The 25,322-nt window shown below is 42.3% G+C and overlaps 1 protein-coding gene across 2 annotated transcripts in view; it reads left to right on the top strand.

Moving 5' to 3' along the window:
* Dhx29 (DExH-box helicase 29) overlaps positions 1–25,322 on the top strand; it is a 52,946-nt gene that overhangs the window by 618 nt on the left and 27,006 nt on the right. For both annotated transcript variants that reach the window (XM_032898875.1, XM_032898874.1), the window contains exons 2-9: positions 4,679–4,752; positions 6,018–6,131; positions 8,372–8,501; positions 8,921–9,066; positions 10,006–10,134; positions 13,437–13,563; positions 19,321–19,479; positions 22,052–22,217. In XM_032898875.1, coding sequence (XP_032754766.1) covers positions 4,679–4,752; positions 6,018–6,131; positions 8,372–8,501; positions 8,921–9,066; positions 10,006–10,134; positions 13,437–13,563; positions 19,321–19,479; positions 22,052–22,217 — 1,045 coding nt within the window. The remainder of the gene's footprint in view (positions 1–4,678; positions 4,753–6,017; positions 6,132–8,371; positions 8,502–8,920; positions 9,067–10,005; positions 10,135–13,436; positions 13,564–19,320; positions 19,480–22,051; positions 22,218–25,322) is intronic.

The following is a 25,322-nucleotide window of genomic DNA, read 5'->3' as shown; positions in this document are numbered from 1 at the left end:
GTTCGGCAGGAATCCACTCTGAGCTGTCAGAACAGCTACTCCGCTAATTCAGAGTTGTAAGTGAAGCGCTTCTGCCTTGATGCAGCTCTGTATTCTGTCAGATCTTCGTGTCTTCTTCAGCAGCTATGTTGCTTGTATGTTCCAGAAAAGTCCGTGTTTCCTAAGAATAAAAGCACTTTACACATTGGACACTGGATTCATTTACCGTAAAACTCCTGTGTTTACCCTGCAGATTGACTTGATAACTTGAAGGTGATTAGTTCCGGCCACTATTTTGGCTAGTTTCAAAAACATCAAGATTATATGCTGCTTTGTTCTGTTTGCTTGCAGTTCTTTTTGTGCTCTGTCAACAAAAACCTGCAAGCATATGTGTTTATTGATACACAAATACCAAGCATTGGTGCTATTAAGACCGATAAAATGGAAACCTGGGCAGCTTAGGAATCTAATTTACTAACCACACAAACAGACATGCTTTATAGTCGTTAAGCTGAGAGAGAGAGAGAGTGCACCAGCCGCAGGAACTTGTCTTGTTTTTGTAAGAAATGATGAAAAGTGACAGTTGGGCTGAAATCAGAGGCTGTCTAGAAGTTAATCCTGTAAAGCATGATAGAAATAACATTCCAGAGATCTTTCGTTAAAGAGCTTGGAGCATTGTGGATAGAGGAGGGAAAATATGAAACCGGAGAAATAAGCTAGTAGCACACTTCCTCCTAGAAAATAATCCTTTGTAAATGCAAATTATTAGACTTGTACTGTCAGGTATGACACATTCCCCCTGAGTATTCTATGTAGTCCCGCTTCAGACCATGATCTTTTTCTTTTCCTACCTCCACTGAATTCTTTCAAGTTTCTGACAGTCATCTGTTGTTGTATTTGTCTTCCCTTTCCTCCAGTCCTAAGATGTTAACTTTTTCAAGGTGTCTGCCCTTGACAGTGTACTTCTCTTTTACAGCCCTTGCTAGAGAGTTCCCTAGTACCATGACTTCTGTCTTTGCTATTGTATTGTCCATGACCCACAGTCTTGTAGATGACTTCTGAATTGACAGTTCTTGTACTGGCTTTGTTTCCAAGCTCAAGACAGCCATTTCAGCCTTTTCTTACACCGCAGCTCGCTCGTGCTCCTGTGTGTGTGTGTGTGTCCTGTTTATTCCAGATCAGAGTACTTTTAGCATACATTTATTTTGTGTATAATACACGTATACACATGTATATGTAAGAGGACTTGTTAGAGTCAGTTCTCTCTACCACCTGGGTTCTGGGGATCAAACCCCAGTCATTGGGCTTCACAGCAAGCTTTTTTATAACCTGGGCCATCTCACCAGGCTTTCAAATTATTTTGATGCTTTCGTTTGCTTACAATCTGTGACCAAGCCCTGTATAATCTTAACATACCCTATGGCTTTTCATGTCTTTTACTTTCTTGTTTAGGTGTCCCCATGAAACACCAGCAAAGCCTCTTAGTGGATCCCCAGAGCTTTGCTCTTCTCTCCTCCAGTCATTCCAATGTGATGACAAATTGATCTTTCAGAATCCCAGCTTTGATTGATCACTTTCATGTTCTTCCATTGCATCCTATTGACCACTCTAAAATCCAAACCATTCAGCTAGCAAAGAAGTCTGGTGTCTTCTCAGTCACTTTTCAGCTGTTGTAAATCTGCTGTCTTCATGGTTCCAAAAAGAACTTGACTTTCTGCCACATTGTGTCTTTTTTTTCCTTGAATGGAATGTCATCTGTACCTAAAACCATCTATTAAAACTCTATACCACTCATTTAAGATATCAGTTCTTTTTCTTAATTCTTCCTGACCACCATAGTTCATATGTCATGACTGTTTATTTCAGTCCTTTTGATAGTCAAGTCTTCCCTTATGTGAGGAGTTATATATTTCATATAGCCTATGAAATTATAGTGTATAACCTAAACTATAAAGTGTAAAATATATAGTATATATAGTGTATATATGTATAGTATATAGTAGGATATGTATTAACATCTCTAAGTAATTAGTCTAATGCTGTTTTTTATGCAAAAAAATTTCTTGGATAAACAACTACGAGTCAAAAGAGTTATTAAAATCAATAAATCAAAAGGGGGAAGATCTTCCAGATTCGCACAACTTACGGAACAAAACATTTTAGGAGAGACAGAAAACAGGGACTTGGTAAAAATCGAATGGGATGAGACTTCTGTTTTGGTTTGAAGTAGAGATGGCTCTCCATAGAAAACATTGACACTGGGATGAAGCAAGCTATTAGAATTCTTGGAGACAATATTGAAGCAGAGGAAACAAGAAGCACAAACACTACCACCACCACCAACAGATGTGGCAGATGTAAGACAAATGTGTGGCAGGAACCTGGGAAGTGAGGGCTGGTTACACAGCGTTACACAGTGAAGACACTCTAAGTGCTTTGCACATAAATGATTAGATCTAAACCACCACCAGCATCTGCACTTGCTGACAGGTCCTGGCCACTCAGGCTGCTTTCTTCACTCACGCTCTTAGCACTCTGTGCCTTCTGTTCACAGATGATCCTGGTAATTAATTAGTTGCTTTTGTTACTCCCTGGAAGATGAGTGCCATGAGACATTTCAGAACAACCCCAACTGTCTTAGTGATAAGGGGGACACATTAGCGCCATTGGTGGATATGAAAAACAACAATATGTAAAAGAAACAGGCTCTAGAAAGTATTAAACAGTATGGAAGTGATTCTGGAGCATGCTCTGTAGACTAGTCTGACCTTGAATTCGGAGACCCACCTCTAATCTCTGCCTCACGAGAGCTGGGATTAAAGGTATGCACCACCACCACTGCCTGGCTTCACACATAGTGTTTAATAGTTTATAGTGGCTGCCCAAGCAGGTTAAGGCTCCAGATGTGTAAGATTCGTTACATAAACCCATGTGTATCCAAGCCACAGCACCAAGAAGAAAGAGATTTTCAAAATTGTAAAATATATTTCGATTGTGGAAAACCTATTTTGCTAAAGTTTTATTTATATGAACATACAGTCTTATTTTGAATGACTAATGAATAAAATTGACTTTAATTTGTACTATGATAAATCAATAGTTTTAATCCACGTAAATAATAATTAAAAAAAAATCCTGGTTCTTCCATAATTTTTAAGAGTAAAGGAGTCATTAGCTGGACCTGTTGGTGGAAGCCTATATATTTCCTGGTGCTCAGAGGCAGGGGACTGACAAGTTTAAGGCCAACCTGAACTAAATATGAGTTAAAGGTTATCCTGAACCATTTAGTGAACCTTTCTCAGGGGCTGGCAGGATGGCTCAGCAGGTAAAGGCACTGGCTGCCAAACCTGAGTTTGAGTATCAGATCCCACAAGGTAGAAGGAGAACACTAGCCCCTGCAAGTTGCCCTATGCCCTTATGTGTGTGCTTGTGCACGTTGTCCCAGGCACATGTGCCATGGTGGGAGAGCATGGCAGCAGGCAGCGAAAGCGTGGGGGTAGGAGCAGGAAGCTGACTGTTCACATTTTCATGACCATGGGAAGCAAAGAGAAAACACAAGAAGATGGGCAAGACTAAAAGACCTCAAAGCCCACTTCCAGCTATGTGCTTCCACCAGCAAGTGTCCATATCCTAAAGGTTCCATAATTTCCCCCAAATGGCACTGCTGTCTGGGAAATAAGTGTTCAAATATGTGAGCCCGTGGGAGACATTTCTCATGCAAACTACCACAGTGTGTTATTAAAACAACAAGAAAATGTGAAGTTTGGAGGGTAACATGTTCGGGGAGATAAGAAGGGGAGTTGGAGGGCCGAAATGGGAGTGTGTATATGATCACATCTCATTATATACATGTATGAAATTCTCAGTTTAAAAATAGGATGGATTATGACTTAAATCCCAGAGAGAGAGCACATACCTTAATTTTGGACTTCTAGCCTTTGAAACTGAAGGGACAGACAGACTTCTCTAGTATACAGCCATCAAGTGTGTGTGATTTGTTATGACAGTCTGTAGAAGCTAGTACAGCATCCTGGACCGAGGCCAAGGTGAAAAGATGATTCCTCTCTCCCACCTGTCTCTCCACTCAGCATCTCCTTTCAAGGGAAGAACATTTTCTTATCAGATTTGACCATCTTCTGGAAAGTTCCCAATAAGGCTGGTTAAGTGTCAGAATAAGAACATTCCAGCCATAGGTGGTGGAGGTGGTGGTGGTGGTGGTGGTGGTGGTGGTGGGTGGTGGTGGTGGTGGTGGAGGAGGAGGTAGTGAAGGTTGAGGTGGTGGTGCACACCTTTAATCCTAGCACTGGGGAGGCAAAGCCAGGTGGATCTCTGAGTTAGAGATCAGCCTGGTCTACAGAGTGAGTTCCAAGACAGCGAGGACTAGACAGAGAAACCCTGTCTCAAAAAACAAACAAACAAACAAAAAAGAATAAGAACATCTATTAAGAAATGTGATAATGAAGATATTTGATATCAAAGATATTTAAAAAAAACTTTAGTCCCCCTTAAAGAATGCTAATCAAGAGGCAAAATATTTTTGGGGACTTGAATAAGTATTTTTGGGATCTTAAGTTCTTTGGTAAAGTTAAAGGGAAAAAACTAAAGTCAGTCTTGCTCTTTAGGAACCTGTAGAGACAGATTAATCTGGTACAGTGAATGCTAATCATTAAATTTCCCATTTGTTGTCTATTATATACAGGCCCAAAAATTTATAGTTTTAATTCTGCAAATGATTCCGGTGGCTCTGCAAATCTGGACAAATCTATTTTGAAAGTGAGTAAACAAGGTTTCGCTTTGTTTCAGGAAATATTCTCATGAAAGTAAAACAACAGAGGCTTGTCAGCAGTTAAGACTTGCTGCTCTTGCAGAGGACCCAGCCCGTCTTTCCAGCACTTACGTCAAACACAACTGCCTGTGACTCCAGTGTCAGCAGGTCCAGTGCCTCCTCCTGGTCTCTGCCAGTACTCACATGTACATGACATATACCTCACACACACATACACACAAACATACAGTCACACACATGCACACACACACACTCAACATACTCACACACATAAACACACATGCACACACACATAAACACACATGCACACACACATACACACACATACACACACATGCACACACACACTCTCACATACACATGCACGCATGCACAGATGAATGAATAAATCTTAATTAAAGTTATGGTTTTGGGTAAAAAGAAAATTATAGGATATTTAAATTTTTTATAGATACCCTAGCTACTAAGTAGATGTAAGTCAAACACATGCTGAGAACTTCTAAGAAATTGAGAAAAGTCTGTGTGATGTCCTTCATGATTTACAAGTCAATTTCTTGGTGCTGCTATTAGCATTGAATGTGCTTTCTGAGAGCATTGCATGCTGGATGACAGCTTTTGTCTATATATCCTCCTGGACCTGACTGAATTCCTGAAGGATGTTTGTAGGCTCACTCAACACCATTTAGTTAAGTAACAAAGGGAAGTTAATTTTTGTTGGTAAAACACTTGTATGCTATCCAGTTAAAACTGGCTAAACAGTAGGAGATAAATGACTAGTTGAAAAAATAGGGAACAAAGTGGGAGCCAAAAGAGTGTGACCTGTGTCACTCGGTAGATGATTGTGACTTTACCTTGGCGTGTCCTTTGTTAGTGTGCAGTCCTGGAGGCTGTTTGTTTGGGCTGCTTTACCTACAGCAGGTCTCTAGGTCAGAACCTAAGGATCCTAACTGGACAAGGCGAGGCGTGGTACTCTTGGCCCTGGCTACACAAGAGTGACCTCAGTGGGCCCTGAGAGGCTTTTATAAGACGGGTTTGTTCCCTTGCTTTATGTGATGTGGTTTTCATATCGTATCTCTCCTTACGTGTGTTACAGCAGTGTGGCCAAATGCACAGTAATCGGAAAAAGCAAGCTAATCTCTGTGTGTCCTTTTAGCTAAAAACTTGGCACTGTATGGGGGGAATATAAAAACCTGTATTATTTGCACTTGTTTTTGATAATTTAGTTCCTAATAAGCTTTCTCAACGTCAACAGGTGGTGATTAATAATAAGCTAGAGCAAAGAATTATCGGAGTGATCAATGAGCATAAAAAGCAGCACAACGACAGGGGAGTGATTTCTGGAAGACTGTCTGCCAAAAAGTTACAGGTATTTCCCCCAGCGCCTTCCGTGCCTGCGGCGGGGTCCCTCCGTGCCCCATGCTGCAATCCCTGCTTTACTCGGTCATTGTCCCTCTGTGGGCATCGGATCTAGGGGCTTGTGCACTTGCTAGGGACGACTTAGAGGCAGCCCTAAATATGGATAGAAGTGGACTCTTCAGCCTTCTGCCGGGGTCCCCTAGCTGGTTTCTAACGCAAGCACAGGGAGGGAGTTAATCATGCACACACCTGAGTCACACTCCCAAGCTGCGGCACCGTCTGCCTGTGTGTTAAGCACCAGGCCATGCTCTGACAGGATAATCCCACAAGGTGAAGGCAATCGATCTTTTCAAATGACCGACTTGAGACTTGGGAAAACGGTAGGTTACAACATCACGTTATGAAGTATAAAGTTAGAAAATAACAGAATGAACAGAATCCGAATTTGAAACCAGTAAATAGTATGCTATAGAAGTGCATTTAAATGTTTTATACAGAGATGTTTGCTAAAACATTAAAGAGAAAAATTCTAAACATTCGTATATAGAAAATATGAACTTAAATTTTGATATATCTACCCAAAGATATCGTTTACTATTATAAGTATTCACACACACACACATAAACACACACTACACACACACTATATTTGGGGGAGGGGGTTCCTCTGTTCAGCCTTGGCTCCCCTGGAATTCCATAGACCAGACTGGCCTCTAATTTGCAGAGATCCACCTGTCTCTGCCCCCTGAGTGCTGGAATTAAAGGCAAGTATATGCCACCAATGCCTGATAACTATTAATATTATTAAGGAAAAGTTCATATCTACTGATATTAATTAGACATAAAACAAACATGTTGAGATTTTGTGAGAGATTATGGAAAGGCTAAGGAAGTTTCTAATAATCTGCTGGACCTGGTGGTAAACGCCTTTAATCCCAGTTCTTGAGAGGCAGAGGCAAGTGGATCACTGTCAACCTTGCCTACTTAACAAGTTCCAGGATAACCAGAGCTACATAATAAAGAGATCCTGTCTCAAAAAACTAGGGAAAAAAATCTGTGCTTCCCAAATTCGTTATATAACGAGCATATTTAAATTTTAACTACAAGATGGGTTTTCCCTACTTTGCCAGCCTTTGCTTTCTCTTTCTCTTCTCTTTCTCTTTCTCTCTCATTTTGGGGATGCTAGAGATTGAGCTCAGAGTTTTTAGCAGGTTTAAAAATTACTCTCCCAATGAGCTAATAACGCTCAGCACTCCACAAAAAATGTTTTTGAAATTATACTGAATGGATACAGAAAATGTGGTACATCTACACAATGGAATATTACTCAGCTATCAAAAACAACGACTTTATGAAATTCGTAGGCAAATGGTTGGACCTGGAAAATATCATCCTGAGTGAGCTAACCCAATCACAGAAAGACATACATGGTATGCACTCACTGATAAGTGGCTATTAGCCCAAATGCTTGAATTACCCTAGTTGCCTAGAACAAATGAAACTCAAGACGGATGATCAAAATGTGAAGGCTTCACTCCCTTCTTTAAAAGGGGAACAAGAATACCCTTGGCTTAAAACAGAGACTGAAGGAACACCCATTCAGAGCCTGCCCCACATGTGGCCCATACATATACAGCCACCCAATTAGACAAGATGGATGAAGCAAAGAAGTGCAGACCGACAGGAGCCGGATGTGATCATCCTGAGAGACACAGCCAAATTACAGAAGGATGCCAGCAAAACCACTGAACTGAGAACGGGACCCCGTTGAAGGAATCAGAGAATGAACTGAAGAGTTTTGAGACCCCATATGTAAAACAATGCCAAGCAACCAGAGCTTCCAGGGACTAAGCCACTACCTAAAGACTATACATGGACTGACCCTTCTGACCTCGAGGTAGCAATGAATATCCTAGTAAGAGCACCAGTGGAAGGGGCCCTGGGTCCTGCTGACTGAACCCCAATGAACTAGACTGTCGGGGAAATGGGGAGGGGGGGAGGGGAACACCCATAAGGAAGGGGGGGAGGAAGGGATTTTGCCCGAAACCGGGAAAGGGAATAACACTTAAATGTACATAAGAAATACTCAAGTTAATAAAAAAAAAAAAAAAAAGAAGTCTGGAAAAAAAAAAAAAAAAAAAAAAGAAATTATACTGTACCCATTTCTGATTTAAAATGAATGAGAAAATGAGGTTAGGAATTTGCAAAAGGGTCATGTTAGCAAATGTAACTTATGTTTCTCTTTGGCAGGATTTATACATGGCTCTGCAAGCATTTTCCTTTAAGACTAAGGATATTGAAGATGCGATGACCAATACACTCTTGCATGGAGGTGACCTTCATTCTGCCTTGGATTGGCTCTGCTTAAATCTTTCAGACGGTAAACAGGATTGTCATTAATTATTTCCCTCTCTAAAACAGGCTGTGTCTCCTGGATTTTTGGTTGAGAATTATGGCTGCCCTCGCGTAAATAATAACTCAGCAGAAGGTTGTGGTTGTAACCCTGGGTAAGGACCTGAAGCACAGAAAGCTTTGGTAGATACAGCTGCAAAGCCAAGTGGGACAGGGTAATATCCGTTTTAAAGAAAATATAGACTTAGTGAGCTAAAATAGATAGCCGCCTGAAGCGGGCTCGCTGTCATCTAATGAGGGCACATGCTTCCATTCGATGTGTATAATCTGATTTCTCCTCGGACTTCTCTTAGAGGAGAAGGGATGACTGGGCTTGTGTATGTGCTTAAGTGTTTGTGTGGTTGGTTTAACACATGCATATTTGTTTTCAACACATTTTATTTTAAGATGCCCTTCCTGAAGGATTCAGTCAAGAATTTGAAGAGCAACAACCTAAAAGTAGGCCAAAATTCCAGTCTGTACAAATACAGGCTGCTCTTTCACCTCCTCTGCAGACGAAAACCAAAAGACAGGAGGAAGACCCTAAAATTAAGGTAATTAAAAACTGAATATTTTAGGAGTTGGAGAGATGACTCAGTGATTAAGAAGACTTGCTGTTTTTTTAGAGGACTTGAATCCAGCTACAGCAGACGGTTCACAACTACCTGTAATTCCAGCACCAGAGAATCTGATAGCCTCTTCTAGTATCCACAGGCCCCAACTCACATGTGACTTGCACTCACACACATACACATTAGGCTGGGATTGGTGACACAAAGCTATAACTCCATCATTCGTAAGGCTGAGGCAGGAGGATCCCTATGGTAAGGCTGGCTTGGCTACCGAGACCCTGTCTCAACCAAGAGAGAGAGCAGATTGTAGGGTTTATTGCTGTGAAGAGACCCTGACCACGCCAGGCCTTACAAAGGAAAGCATTTAACTGGGTCTGGCTTACAGTTCAGAGGTTCAGTCCATTATCACCGTGGCAGGAGAATGGCAGCATCCAGGCAGGCCTGGTGCTGAATAAGAAGCTGAGAGTTCTACATCCGGATCTGCAGGCAGCAGGGAGAGACAGTGACACGGGACCTGGCTTGAGCTTCTGAAACCTCAAAGCCCCCCTCTAGTGACACACTTCCTCCAACAAAGTCACACGTAACTCCAACAGGCGGTACACTTGTTTTAGAATGTTTAGTTTGTCCTTTGCTACATAACAGATAGCATGACTTTGGCCTTTGTTGTTGTTTTTTCATATGTTTTTCAAGACAGGGTTTTTGTGTTTAGTCCTGCTATCCTGGAACTCAGAGACGGTCTCCGCCTCCCAAGTGCTAGATTAAAGGCCTGTGCCACCACTACCTGTGTCACCACCGCCTGGTGACTTCTGCCGTGTTCATGTCTACTGCTCTGTACTATGACGAACTTAGAAAAGAGGAGCTCAATAGTTTTAGTACGTTTTTTCTAACTCAGTTTTTAAGGTATTTGTCTTCTCTTTTTAGCCAAAAAAGGAAGAAAAAACTATGGAGGTGAATATGAAAGAGTGGATTTTGAGATACGCCGAGCAGCAGAACGAAGAGGAAAAGAGCGAGGGTTCTAAAGGCTCGGAGGACGAGGACAAGTTTGACCCTGTGAGTAGAACTCTGAATCGGGCTCCAGCATCCTGGGTGTTAGGAGGCGCAAGGTTTAACCTTATTTCTTCTTTGTTTCTCTCACCTGTCACTTGAAGAAATGACTCTTGGAAATGAAGGTAAAGTAACAGAATAGCATATGGTAGAAGTTGACACATGGTAACTTGTGTTAGTGACATTTCTCCCAAGTTTAAAAAGTTAATGAAATATTTTAACATGACTGTTATGGATAAATAAAATAGTGTTAAATTCTTTGAGCAACAGAAAAAAAGGCAAGCATATTCCCATACAGAAAGAGCCAGTGGTCAGGAAAGAAAAATAGGTCTCTGAAGACAAAATGAGAACTGAGGCTGACTGTGTTAGTCAGCACTCTACCACTGACAGAATTGCAAAGAGGTCAATCAACTTCAGGGCCTGTAGTCAGGCAGATATTAGAATAGGGGTAGAGCTGCTCACTCATGGTGGAGAGAAGCAAAGAGACTGGAGTCTCGATAGCCCCTTTAAGGGCACACTCTCGTGTATGTAGCACCCCATCTCCTACAGCTCACCACCAGAGGCTAATGACTAAGTCTTTAGCATGTGGGCCTCAAGATTCCAAACATCAACAGTGAAAAAGTCAAGTTACAAGAACAAAATGCAGCAGACAAAAAAAGTGTCTGTAGTGATATGAAGAACTTTTTTAAAGTGGATAGATACCTCAGAAAAATGATTTGAGTGGCCTATAAACATGTTAAATTCAAAGTTACTAGCCATGAAAATGGAAAATTGTTATGAGATACCACTATGCATTAGCCAAAATTTAAAGCTCGGGAGTCCCAAGGTTAAGGGAGGATGTGGAGTGTACTGGGGTCTGCTGACTTCCTGTCACAAACTTGAACGCACATTTACTGTCACTCTAGTTCTTCCTCAGGGGGAGGGTAAACATCTACCCCCTCTAGCTAACATCTCCGCTTAGTTTGCTTTCTGTTGTATGGCCAAAGCCAACTCGGGCAGGAAAGGCTTCTTCCAGTTTGCCGTCCATCATGGAGGAAGCTCAGGGCCTCAAGCTGGGCGGGAGTTGATGGTGGGAAGGGAAACCGAAGCCATGGGGGAGCAAGGGGCTGCGGTGTTCTTTCCAGGTCCAACGACCTAACAGTTTCATAGACAGATGTTGACGCAAGAAGGGTGAAAACTCTATGTGATTGTTCACAGCCACTTTATTCACACTAACCCTGCCTGTGCTAGCCAAACGGATAAGGAAAGTGTGGTAGAAGTTACACAAAATAGCACATTTTATATGATGGCTCCATTTGTGCAAAAGAAAAAATACTGTGCTCGTTCCTACGGACTAAGACTGGAAAGGAGGACAGCTGTTTTACATCAAGAATCAGCAGAAATCAGTGGTTTCTTTATCATGAAGGCTAAGGAACATTTCTTCAAGGAAATTAAACAAATGGCCGATAAAGCACGAAAAGATATTCCACATCATTAATTTCCAAATCACACCCTGAAGATGCCTCTGGCTCTTTGAGGTAGCTGCTTCCAGAGCACACAGAACGGCTAGAGCGTGGGGTAGGGACCTGGTGACTGGTAGGCGAGTGTAAGCGCAGCCCTGGTGGAAATGACAGCTCTTTAAAGAACTGGAAGTAGAGTTACCGTGTGTATTAATCAGGGCTCTGTAAAGGAACAGATCTGGTAAAATGAGTGTGCGTGTGGGGTGGGGTATTTATCAAGCTAGCTTACGGTGTGTGGTCCAGGAAGTCCAATAATGGCAGTCTCCCAACACAAAGGCTGAGAATCTGGTAATCGTTTACTCCCTAGGCTGCATGTCTCTGCAGCCCCAGTCTGTCTGGGAGGATTCCTGAGGAGCTGTTGGTTTTCAGTCTGTTAGAATCCAGGAGCTCCATTGAATCCTGGGCATAGCAAAAGGGTGGACAGATCTGCCTTCAAGAGTAAGGCTGAGCAGGCAAAAAGCAGCTTCCTTCTTCCCTGTCCTTTTATGTGGGCTGCCACCGTATGGGCAGATTTAGGGGAGGCCAGTCTTCCTCCTTCAGATGATCTGATTAAGAAAGTCCCTCATGGGGCTCAGCAGTTAAGAGCACCTGCTGCTCTTCCAGGGGACCTGGGTTCAATTCCCAGCACCCTCATGACAGCTCCTAACTGTCTATAACTCCAGTTCAGAGGATCTGACACCTCACTCAGACACATACGCAGGCAAAATCCCAATACACATAAAAGCAAACTAAATCATTTATAAAAATAATACAGTTTTTAAAAAAGAAGAAAAATTTCTTCACAGGAGTGCCCAGCAGCTTGGGTTTGGTTGATTCCAGATGTCGTCCTGTTGGCATTCAGGATTAGTCATCACACCATACGACCCAACAATTCTTCTGAGTGTACACTGCAAAGACTTGAAGTCGGGGTCTGGGAAAATGTATCTGTACGCCGTATTCATAGCAATAGTAAAATGTGGATGCAATCTTGTGTCAACCAAAGGATAAGTCGGAAAGTAAAGAGTATGTATAAAGACGGAAGGAAACTCCTGGTTCACAAGATAACTCTGGTGGGGCTTGAGGACCTTATGTTAGTAAGCTAAGCCAGTCACAAAAATCAAACCCTGTCTAATGTCACATACATTAGGTACTTAGACTAGTCAGAGTCAGAGAGATGGAATGTAGAGTACTGTTTTCCGGGGGCTGCTGGAGACTGAATTGGACTGTTACCACGTACTGTGTGGGGCACTCCATTTCTGCAGCGTATAAAATTAACTGGGCTGTGATCAGTCACAATGACATGAATGTGTTACACAGCACCGAAGAGAAAAACAAAATGGAAGGATGGTTGTATCACACCCTAAAGAGGAAAGTGGGAAGGATTGGTGTGAATGTGTAGGTTTGAGGCAGAGTTGGCCTCCTAGCCATTAGACTTTGCCGTGTGTCAGCACACAGAACAGCCAGTCCCAGAATAGGTAGCTGAGTTGTTCTGCTGTGATGATAACCATTATATTTCACAGCAGCACCCGGGTGTGCCTCTCCTCCACATGCTGCTGGCTTCTAACCTGCTCCCCTTATTAACCTGGGAGACAGCGGAGTTGAACTCTTTGCTCTGTGGCATTTGCTCAGGAGAGTTAGAGCCTGTGTTTTCTGAGTTTCCCTCCACCTTTTTATGTGTCTCGCATTTGTTTTATTTCTCTCCGGAAAGTTCTAGAAGTAGATTTGCTAAGTCTCAGGATCATAGATTTTTGACACAATGTAGTGGTCACACACATAAACTGTTCTTAGATTTTTTTTTTAACTTTATTTTCATCATTTTACTTGGAAAAGAACCAAAGGTACTTGAACCTTGCAGCCAGACTTCTGGACACAAAGGAGCAAGCAGCTGCCTTCAAAGTAGAAAAAAACAAGCAAGGCCAGAAAGAGGCTCAAGAGAAAATAAGAAAGTTTCAAAGAGGTAAGAACCCTTTCACTGTTTACTTGCAGAATCGTGTCTGTGTCTGTACTTTCCTAACAGTTTAGACTGAAGACTGATTAACGTTTTAATATAGCAAGCCAGATGACAGATGCTGTTGTGGATTTTACAGTCTCTGCTACAGCCTCCCCAGGGCTCCAACGTAAAGGAGCCATATCAGCTTAAAAAGTGAGGGAGTGTGCTATAATCAAACACTAGCCTATATAGTTCATTTCCCTCACCTTTTGTGCACGCGAGACATAGAAATTTTTACTATGAGTGACTTTTCTGTCTTTCCTCTCGGAAGCCAAAGTTCTAATTCTTGAACCCACCTGATTGGTTGCTTACTCATGACCTCATCAGGTACGCCCGGAAATGGGCAAAGACCTGGCATGAAGGCATTTTGCACATGCACACACAAAGTTAATCTCCCCATAGGGGAGCCCGGCTTATGCGGGTAAAAGGCTAGCGCCATCTTGACTGACCTGGCACCAATGGGCGTATGGAAGCTAGCCATCTAGTGGTGGCCGATCTTATTGTGACCCTCTTTTTTTAATATATATAATTTTAGCAGTCATGATCACCCCCGCCAGCGTGCAATGAGGAAACCTACAAAGGGGCTGATCAAAGGAAATCGCTGAGTGTGCAAATGGACCCACAGATCCATGGGGTGCAAGAGCAGAGAACAGAATGAAAGAGACCCTTCCTCCCAAAATGGACCCACAGGTCCTTGGGGTGCAGGAGCAGAACTCAGATACAAGTAAGTCCTGAGCAAGATAAACAAGTGGAGGCCCTTTGTAAATGGCCCACAAGTGCTTGAAATAACGCCTTGTCACATTACTGTTAAGAGATCTGAGTTTTGCAAACCAACCATGGTATGAATACTGATCCACAGCATAGGGGCTGCATCAAACAGAGCCACCCTCCGATAAAGTGGGCACTTCATTTGGTCCTCCTCAGCTGTTGCCACCAAGGGCCATGGTCAAGCACCCTATAATGAAATTTAAATTTCTTGTTAGTAACTACTAGGAAAGTTCACCCCATTGTGCCAGTTTAATAGAGGATGACACTGTAGACACAATGTCTTAAGTAATGGCTGTTTAAAGTGTCAAGGTCTTTTCTAGGACAGTTCAGGATCAGTCATTTTCTCTGGAACCAGACAATGGAACCATTTGAGATCTGTATGACCAGGACAGAGTTCTCAGTCATTGTAGCTTTACACAGGTGGCTCTGTGAAGCTTACAAGTCTGTAAAATGGCAACACCAGTTACCAGTTAAAAGCAAGAGTCCTGAGGGAAATGAAGGGACAGGGGTACAGCTGGAATCAAAAGCAGTGTACAGAGTCTGGGCGTAGGGCCACAGTGGAATCAACACTGACTGCAGCACCCAAGATTTCTGTGATGACAAAAGGTGAAGGGGGATCTTCCGCCTTTCTTTCAGGGCAGGGTCCAGGGACCCTAACCAAGAGAGCTGAATCTTTGTAACCAGGATCAGCAAGTCTCAGCAACCACCCAGGCAGCTATTTTTTGTCTTGTAGCATCCTATAGAAAAAACACAAACATTCCCTCTTCCCCATATAAAATATCTGGACAGGATCATGTCAATATGTGGATCTCTATTTCACCTAGGGCAGGAGTATGCCTAGTTCAGGTGCCATAAACTTTGGCATCCAAATTTAAAATTGAAATAAAAGGAGTATTATTGGCATTCAGGATGTGTTTATTAAAATTGTTTTTATTTATTAAGTTTTTAAAATTGAGGACACTGGTGGACTTGGTGGTGTTTGGATATATAAAGGTTTTTCACTGTTTTTCTTATGTTTGTTTCTGTCCTTTTAAAAGTCATTTTTGAGAAATGTCCATAAAGGAACAGTTTCTCTTAACTACTAAGCCATCTCCAACCTCATCATTTACTGAAATACACGTTAATTAGAAATGTCAAATCCTGTAAACAAGTCAGCCTTATTTAGGAAATCTGAAACTGGCGGTGAGGACCAAACTCTTCCCTTTGTGTGTGTTATCAACTCCCATTTCAAAGAGCTGGGTCTATGGTTTTGTTTAGTTCTCTGAGCCAGATGGACAAGAGTTGTCAGACAATTTTACTGGAATCACTCACTGATTTTAAGCCTGTCTCAATAAAGCTGATTGAAAACAATAAACCACAAATGACTACTATCAGTATGTTGAAAGCTTTTTTTAAAAAAAAAACAGTGGAAGCCGCATTTTCTATGGGTTGTATGCACTCAGTAAATATAAAAGCATGCAAGGAGTAAAGTTATCAATTTTGCCTGAAATTTGTATATGTTAGGCCAAATATCAATATTTTGTAATAATTAATTAAATTGTTGTTTGACTAAGATATGTTTCACCAGGTTTCTTTTAAAAATTCCATGAAACTCTAGGACAATTCCATATTAACACACTCCAATGTATAACAAAGACCTAAGTCCTCTCTTAGCCAATTAACATATCTTAGAAGCTTGAAATTAGTTCAAATATTCTTTTCTGGAGATGTAACAGCCTGTCATTTGAGAGCAAAGGTTTGTAGTAAAAATTTTCCATATACACTGAAAGGAAAATTTAATGTTCTAACTACTTACATTGGGTTTATATAATATAAGGCTATTAATGGTAATGATCACTCTATGGAAGCTCTCTAATTATAAGAAGCTCTTCACAATCGCCAGGATGTAAACAAACTGTATAAAAACAATCCTAAATCTATCTTGAAATCTTGGGTAAGCAAACAAGCTAATGTTCTCATGTTCTAAAACCTCATCAATCCTTTTTTTTTTTTATAATACAATCTCTACCTGTTTGATTTTCCTCAATTAAAATAAATTTGAGTGCTGTAACACTGGCAACTTTAATCACAATCTTAAATTCCTTGGATACACCAAAACCTGAGCTCTTAGCAAGTGCGTGACTAGGGCAGCTCTCCGCAGTGGAAATTAGCATTAGAATACAGATAACCTACACCTTTGAATTAACCCCAACAACAATCTAATCAAAACCACAAGTCTATCTATTATGTTGTAAGTTTCCTATCAATTCTACATTAGAACGACAATGTGGTCTCCAATACCTTTAGAGACAATGTCTAAATTCTTTTTTAAAGCCTGGTTTCTACATAAGAATTCCATAAAAAAACCTCAATTTAGACCTGTCTCACTAGTGGCCCAATGTCAGTGTATCTAGAATTATTCATCTTTACAGTTTCAAGCCAACTTTCTATTTACCAATATTATATTTTTAACCATTTTAACTCTGAAAGCCAATAGTCCAACCAAGGCAAGTTATTTACATTTAAAACCAATGAGAAACAAAATTGAATCTAATAAATATATATACCAAACCCACCATTTTTACCCTTTTTAGCTATGATTTAAGAGATGCCTTGTCACCTGTTATCAATTAACAGTCAGGGATTTTTTCTAAGAGAAACAGCTATCATCTTGTACCAAAAAAGCTGAGAAGCTGTTAGCACCTTTAAGATCATCACCAGACGCAGCAGCCAGCTTCTAAGCAGCTCCAGCTAATCTAGACAACCTGGCTCTAGGCACAGGGCTTTAAAGACCTGATTGAAACCTTTTTCATTCATTTGTTCCCTTTGCACCGAGTTAAAACCAAGTCAAGGTGTGTCACGACCGCAAGATGGGGTTTACCATTTTTCTTTGAACATGAAAACATAAAACATTTAAACAACGAAAACAAAATTTTCTGACATAAACTGAAATGGGACATCCTGGAAGACAAACAATAGACAAAGAGGGAAAAACCAGATGGTGTTCAACTATCCACATAAATGGATTTCACCCTGGGACTAGTCCAACAGATTCCTTAAGATACTAAGATATAGATTATCTGGAAAAACCGACATTGCCAAATGGTATGGAAGTGAAACCCCCTGAATATTTTTCTCACAACCCAATTACATAAACTCCATCAGGCTGCATGCGGGCACTGAGATGTCCTTTTGTTTGATTCTCCTGAATAAATTTCTTTCGAAAATCTTCAGCATGACTCTATAAAGCTGTCCAGCAGCAGCGCACTGAAGGCGTCGAAGAGAATTAGGTAATAGCACCAAGACAAAGTTTTTCTCCCAAAATACTGTGTTTCCTTTTTACCTCCTCTTTATTCTCTCCCAGGGACATTCTTTTCCCTAACTTCTCACCTCCAGTGGAGGGACTGCTGAGATTTTCCTTTCTCGTTCAACTTTTCCTACCCCTGTTTTGACCATCTTTTTCCTTGTCTAACGCTCTCCGCTTGTTGTTTTACCTAGGCAGTTCCCATGCAACCTCTGGACGCCTTTTTAGCTAGAAACTCAAGGTCAATAAAAAAGCCCGAGGGTTGCCAGAGCAACCATTCACCTGCCGCGTCCGACAAGGCTGAGTTGGAGCATCAAGGCTAGCCATGGTCTCTCAGAGTCTTACCCTTTAGCTTCTGAATTTTTTCCACGAAATGGAGGCTTCCCGTCTCTATATTTTTGTCAGGGTTTCTTGGCACCAAATGTCCCCATGATGACTTTCCATCCGGCAAGAAGCCTGAGACATAAAATCTTACTATGAGTGACTTTATTCTGTCTATTCCTCTCTCATGGTGGAAGCCCGCTTGTGTACCCCTATTTATCCCCGTATACCACCCACACCTGATTGGTTGTTGCTTCTCATGACCTCATCAAGGTACGCCCGGAAATGGGCAAAAGACCTGGCATGAACTGGAATGTTCCCCGCATAGGGCAGCTTGTAGCGGTAAAGGCTAGCCATCTTCGACCCACCTGGCCTCCACGTGGGCTGGGAAGCCAGCGCCATCTAGTGGTGGCCGAATGTTATTATGCCCTCTACATCTGTATACTTTCAGGTCACCAAATACATTGCATATGTGTCTGGTCTGTTCCTGTGTGTGATATTTCATTGCCCACGTGTGCTCGTTCAGGAGCCAAGTGCCAATGTCTTCCTTTGTGTTTGGGTTTTGGTGTTTTTTTGGTGGTGGTGGTGGTGAGGTTTTGTTGTTTTGTTTTGTTTTGTTTCATTTTGAGATGGAGTTTCTCTATATAGCTGTGGCTATCCTGAAACCGTGTAGACCAGGCAGCCTCAAACTCACAAGGACCCACCTGTCTGTGTCTCCCAAGTGCTGGGATTAAAGATGTGCACCACAGTGCCTAGCTCGAAATTATTCTTTGAGACATGATCTCAAACATCAGGAGCTGGCCTTGGTTTTTATCTAGACTGACTGGCAACAAACCTCTGGGACCCACCACTCCACACACCTCTCCCAAGCTCTAGGGTTACAGATGTACCCTGTTGGCAGCCATAGGGAGGTGGGCACTGGGGGTTTGAGGTCAGATCTCTTCAGCCACTGGCTATCTATCTCCCTAGCACTTTTTTTTTTTTTTTATAAATAATTGTAAACTAATCTGTGCTAGCTCACAAAGGATACAGAAAAGGCAGTGTAGGTCATAGTTTGCTGATCCTAGAATTATAATGAAAACGCAATTTCCTTTCAATAAAGAAATGTAAATGCAATCTTATGTGTACGTTTTTCTAATGAAAGTGTTTACTTTTTAGTCTATAATTACTAATTCTTTTTAGTATGCATTATGAAAGTTAATAAATTGCACTTGGTGTCTAGCATAGATTCCAAGGAAGAATTATTAAGTACCAGGTTATAAAAGGAAAAGAAGGCTTGCTTTTAAACTATAGTTGCAAAGTACAAACCATGAAAAGCAAATATATAAAAGTAAACATTTTTCTGTTGGTAGAAATGGAAACCCTGGAAGACCATCCAATATTCAACCCAGCCATAAAGATTTCACATCAACAGAGTGAGAGGAAAAAGGCCCCTCTAGCCACAGACGGTGAAAGTGCTTTAAACTTTAATTTATTTGAAAAGCCTGCAGCTGCTACTGAAGAAGAGAAAGGTAAAGTTAGGGGAAGAGGGCTGTTCGTTGTTTTGCATTTTGGCGAGCGTCTTCATCTGACAGTAGAGCTGTGCTTTGGTGGGTTTTCCCTTAGGTGACAGTATGATGATCCGTTTGGAGCAGCTTGTCTCTGCAGAGATGTTAGGCAAGCCTTGGCTCATGTGTGGGTCTGTTTGCGGGTGTGTGCACAGGAGCGTTGAGGAGGCCAAAGGGTGTGGATGCTCTAGAGCTGGAGTTAGGGCAGCTGTGAGCTGCCCCACAGGGGTTCTGGGAACCAAACTCAGGCCCTCTGCAGGGCAGTACACGCCCTTAACCATGGTGAGCTCAGACTGGCCTTTGGGCATGTCTGTGAGGGGTTCTCTTCACTGACAACTGACTTAGGAGGGCCCGGCCCACTGTGAGGGCACCATTCTCTGACAGGTGGTCCGTAGCTAGCTAAGCATGAGGCAGAGGTGAGCCACCATTGTCCTCCTCCAGGGTTTCTTCCATGTTTCCTTGGATGTGAGAAGAGTCCTGGCCTGACTTCTCTCAGTGATGGCCTATGACCTGGGAACTGTAAGCCAAATGACCCTTTCTTCCCAACATTGTCTTTAATCAGAGTGCTTTTGAAAACAGAGAGCAAACTAGGACATTGTCTTTCTGGGAAATATGAACGAGAGTTAATGTAAATGCAAGTTCTCTGTTTAAACCTTTTTTATTTGTTACTTCTGTGGTTTTCAATCTTGGAGATCAAACCCAGGGCCTGGCACACTGAGGCAAGTGTCGTGTGGGAGCCGTGTCCCCAGCTTCTCCAGTGAAGCACCCTCAGCGACATCAGCTACAAGCCCTTCACTGCATTTGAGAGCTTTTGCATTCAGAGTCCCTTGTATCTTCCCCCTTTGTTTTCCAGTGTTCTAGCCACTTGAGTCCTTACATCTGTCATTTGACAGTTCCATTCCTTTGCCAGCTTGCTACCCCTAGGGCCAGGGCACAACTCAATCCTATTTCCTGACTCCCTAAGTCCTCCATGACCCCGAGATGTGTGTTTTCTGTGTATTCCTGCACCTGGTTGAATTTTTTGTTTATCAGAGCCAGCACCTGTAATAAATGATAGACTTTTAAAATTATTCATAGTATTTTGATTGAATCATTATTGTACAAGTGAAAAATTATATAAACAAATAACAATCTCTTTTATTTTTGTAATTTAAGTATGGGATGTGGCTTCAGATATATTTTTTTTTTTAAAAGATTTATTTATTTATATACAAGTACACTGTAGCTGTTTCAGATACACCAGAAGGGGCATCGGATCTCTTTACAGATGGTTGTGAGCCACCATGTGGTTGCTGGGAATTGAACTCATGACCTCTGGAAGGCAGTGGGTGCTCTTAACCCCGTTAAGCCATCTCTCCAGCTCGAAAGTACAGATATTTTTTAAGTCATGATTTGTGCGTTCAGAGGAAACTGACTTTTCATAATAGAGCATGGCCGGAGATGTGGCTCAGCAGTTGCAGTCATGCACTGTTCTTGAAGAGGACCTGAGGTCAGTTCCCAGCGACCCCTTTGGGGGGCTTGAAGGACCTGTAACTCTGGCCCCAGGGGATCTGACACCCCCTTCTGGGCATCTGTGCTCATACACACACACACACACACACACACACACACACACACACACACAGAGACATATATATCTGAGGATAATCAGATAGGCTGACAGGAGTGAGCCTAATGGCTAATTGGTGGAAAAAAAGAAACTCCAAAGAAGAGAGATAATAAGTTAAAAGTCTTTCTCTGGTAAAATCGAGTTTTTAGCATCACCATTCGACAGATTTTCTGAAATGAGACATAACTATACCTGTTATTTGACATGAATATTGAGCACTTAAGAGGTGACTACTATAACTGAGAATTTGAAATCACAATTGACTTCTAATCACAGGGCTGATAGCTACTGGGCCAAGCACACTTCAAACATTTAAAGAGTTGCCCATGGACCAGTATAATCACAGCATGAGGGGGAGCAGCGTATGATAGGTATGGGTGGACCACAGAGTCTTTTAGGGCCCTTACCAAGAATGAGCACTTAATTTTAGATATACCAGGGAGCCATTGAAGGGGGTATTGATGGGTATGTTAAGCAGAGAAATGGGATCTGACATATTTTTTCTAGTAACTACGTGGAGGGCATCCTACCAAATATTGTCACTCAGTAAATATGACCATGCATAAGGTCCTCCAGGTCAGCCAGGTGTGGTGGTATACACCTCAGATCCCAACTTGGGAAGAAGACAAGGAGGATCAGGAGTTCAAGATCATCCTTGGCTACAAAGCAAGTTTCGGGTCTTCCGGGGCCACGTGAGACCCTGTCTCACAACTGACAGCAACAGCAGCAAACGCTGCAGGATGCTCTGTGGTTCAGTCCGTGAAGAGGATTGCCCCACCTACAGAAAAGCAAACCTTTGTCTGGCCCTCCTTCACCTGTTCTCTTCAGAAATGCTGTTCCTAAAAGGGACAGCACGCTGATCGCTCCACGGAGAATTTATATTGCTGTTACCATTTTTAAAGAACAAGTCTTTGCCTTCCATTTAAGGTAAAAAGAAAGAACCTCATGATGTAAGAAACTTTGACTACACTGCTCGAAGCTGGACTGGAAAATCTCCCAAACAATTCCTTATCGATTGGGTCAGGAAGAATCTTCCCAAGAGTCCAAATCCTTCCTTTGAGAAAGTTCCAGTAGGTAGATACTGGAAATGTAGGTATGTTTTTCTGGTTAACTGTGAACTTTTAGAAAACTGAAGTGAAAATCCTTTTGTTCCTCGTAAATTGTGTAAACATTTAGAAATGTCAGGCTTGGTGGTTCGCTCATAGTCCCAGCACACAGAAAAGGGAGGCTGAGGCTGGCTCCAGGCCAGCCTGAGCCACAGAGGAGTTCAAGCTAGCCTGGCCTGAGGGAGACCTTGTCTCAGAAGCAAAACACGGATCATGGGCATTTAAGAAACTCTGTTCTCTCTTTTCTTGTTCCTACAACATAAATCATTGTCTAAATGCTGCCTCCTGGTATATATGTTATTTTTAAGTTTAAGTTTGATGTTAATAGGTTGCGCTAGCTTTGGTTTTTTTTATTTGTTGTTGTTGCTTTTTTCTTTTCTTTTTTTGAGCTGGAGGACCCAACCCTAGGGCCTTGCGTTTGCTGAAGCAAGCTCTACCACTGAGCTAAATCCCCAACCCTTTAGCTTTGTTTTTATCTGGATTTTGTCGAATTTTTAAAAATTTTATTGTTATTTCCCTTAACTTCTTTTGGTAAGAATTAAGTCAAGTCTGAAGATGATGTACTGTGGTTGTCTGTCCTACAATCTTAACGGAGGACGGCATGCAAGCTCAGCACCTAGAGCGACATTAGCCCTTTAGCGAAATCTGAAGTGAAAGGGCAGGTGAGCCTGTAAGAGAAGCAACTTGATGCAAGTGGAGCATTCCTGATGTAAAACTCTGCAGTCTGCAAGGCTCTAAAACCTGCTCTTCAGCACAGACAGGACGCCATGTAGAAAATTCTGCACGAGAAATTTAGCTCTGCTGAATGAATTATTAAAAGTATTGTGTAAGATTACTTTCAGGCTTTCTATGGAAGGCATATGTAAAGACAGACAGAGTTTGCAGTCTAGAGAAAGTCTGCAGATGTGAGTCGAGTGTGCTATGTGCCAAGGTCCCTAAGTCCAAAATCCAAAACTTGTAGTTCCGAGGATTTTGGATAACAGCTGCTCATCCTGCAGCAAACTCGTCCTATAAATTCAATCAACTTAAAAATATAGACAAGTGGTTTCCAGTTTTCAATTTTAGGTCTATTAGCTATGTGCTTAGAGTTTAAAGAAAGAAGTTCTACTGAAGGAAGACACTCTCTGAGAAAGCACCATGCTCTTAAAGGATTTTAGATTGCCAGCATTTCCTTTTTATAGTAAACGTGCTTCTCTGTCTTCATGTGGGAGTGTTGCTGTAACAGCAAGGCACACTTCGCTCTGCAACAGCAGCTTCTATTTAGACTACAGAAAGGCGGTCGTAGAAGGGCTCTCTCAGTTTGAGAGTCAGTACATGATCATAACAGCAAGAAGCAGACAGACAGGGTGTGGAGCAGTGGCTGAGAGCTCTGCTGCATCAGCAGGGAAGAGAGAGAGAGAGAAGCTGGACCTGTGGGGCTATTGTCATTCAACCACCACAAGGAGTACACACACTAAAGTAGGAGTCAAACAGTTGTTCTTGCAACTTCTGCCACAGTTCATGTCTTCTTTCCTTAACTTTGCCAAGTAAGTGTTATAAGCTAATGTGCTTGAAATGCAAAAGCGACTGTTACTAGAGAGGTGTTCTTCATATGAGAGTAGAAAAGCGGAGGGTCTGTTGGTGTCGTCCTTTTAGAATACTGCCTCTGCTTTTCAAACTTTGATCTCACAAGACTTGTGTCCAAATGCTCTGCCGTTCATCTACATAGTATGTACCTGCCCCTGAAACACGCAAACATTCACTCCATAGTTTACGTGCTCAAAAATAAGCCAGGGCAAAACAAGAATGTTACCTTACTCCCTACCCAGTGCTGGCCATTAAGTCCAAGCCTGACTATGGTAGGCCATTATGAACTGGCAACCTATACATGTATACTTCCATTAGCGCAAGCACAAAGTTGAAGGATAAAAGCTACCAGTGTAAGAAGACCTCGTTCTCCAGAGTACTGGTGAGGTCAGCAGACGTCCAGCACAACCGCATGCTCTTTCCCTCTTCAGTCCGTGCATCAGTTACTCCCTCCACATCCAGGATGTTTGGGTGGAGTGGAAGCGATGAAAAGAAAAGAAAAAGAGGAACTGAATAAAATGGAAACCAATAAACCGCGGGACCTCTTTATTGCCAAGCTACTGAGTAAGTTGAAGCAGCAGCAGCAACTGCAGCAGCAGCGACAGCATCCTGAAAATAAGACGGAGAGCGCGGAGGACCCAGAGGAGTCTTGGGAAAACTTGGTTTCGGATGAGGATCTGTCTGCACTGTCCTTGGAGCCCACAGATGCAGAAGACCTGGAGCCGGTTAGGAACCTCTTCAGGAGGCTGCAGAGCACACCCAAGTATCAGAGACTCCTGAAAGACGGCCAGCAGCCTGCAATGTTCAAACACCGGGCCTCGATCGTAGGAAACCTCAAAAGCGGCACGGGTTGTGGTCGTGGCAGAGCAAGGGAGTGGCAAGAGCACAGGTACCTCATTCCCTGTCTGGAAGATCCTTCTAAATGACTGCAGAGCCAAAGTACAACATAGTCCCCCAGCCCCAGGAGACTAAACGTGAAACAGCACCAGATTGTGCGAGGAGCTGGGCTGTGAAGAAAGCGAGACCTGGAGGAAAGGTAAGGCTGTTTCTCCTCCGCTGGGAGGAGGCCTGGACTCTGCCTGACTCTTGGGAACTGGACAGTGCACTAGTTCTGATAACGGAATATTCAAATGTGTTACTGCGTGCCATTCGAAGAATAGGGATAATTCTGATTTGGCTTTGGTATATATCATGGAGTACTGTCTCTGAGTCTCTTGTGTGGAATGTATCCCTAAGGGGTTCCATTCTTTGTAATGAACAGAAAAAGAGAGCAAGTTAGATAAAAATACTAGACCGTTCAAAAAGGAAGAGTAAATGACGGTTGTAGAGATGGCTGAGAAGGTAGGAGCAGCTTGTGCGCGGGCCTGATGACTTTAGTTGACCCCAGATCCTATAGGGTGGCAGAAAAGAACTAATCATCCTCCTGTCTCACATGTGCACCATAGTTTGCAAGCCTACACTTAGGCACACTAAATAAATACCAAAATTTATAATTATCAAAACAAATCTTAGCTTCACCATTTGAA

The sequence above is a fragment of the Rattus rattus genome, chromosome 3 (genome assembly GCF_011064425.1).
Source record: "Rattus rattus isolate New Zealand chromosome 3, Rrattus_CSIRO_v1, whole genome shotgun sequence".
In the NCBI taxonomy this organism is placed as follows: Eukaryota; Metazoa; Chordata; class Mammalia; order Rodentia; family Muridae; genus Rattus; species Rattus rattus.
Note: the sequence above shows the minus strand (reverse complement) of the source record. Positions and strands in the feature narration are given on the sequence as shown.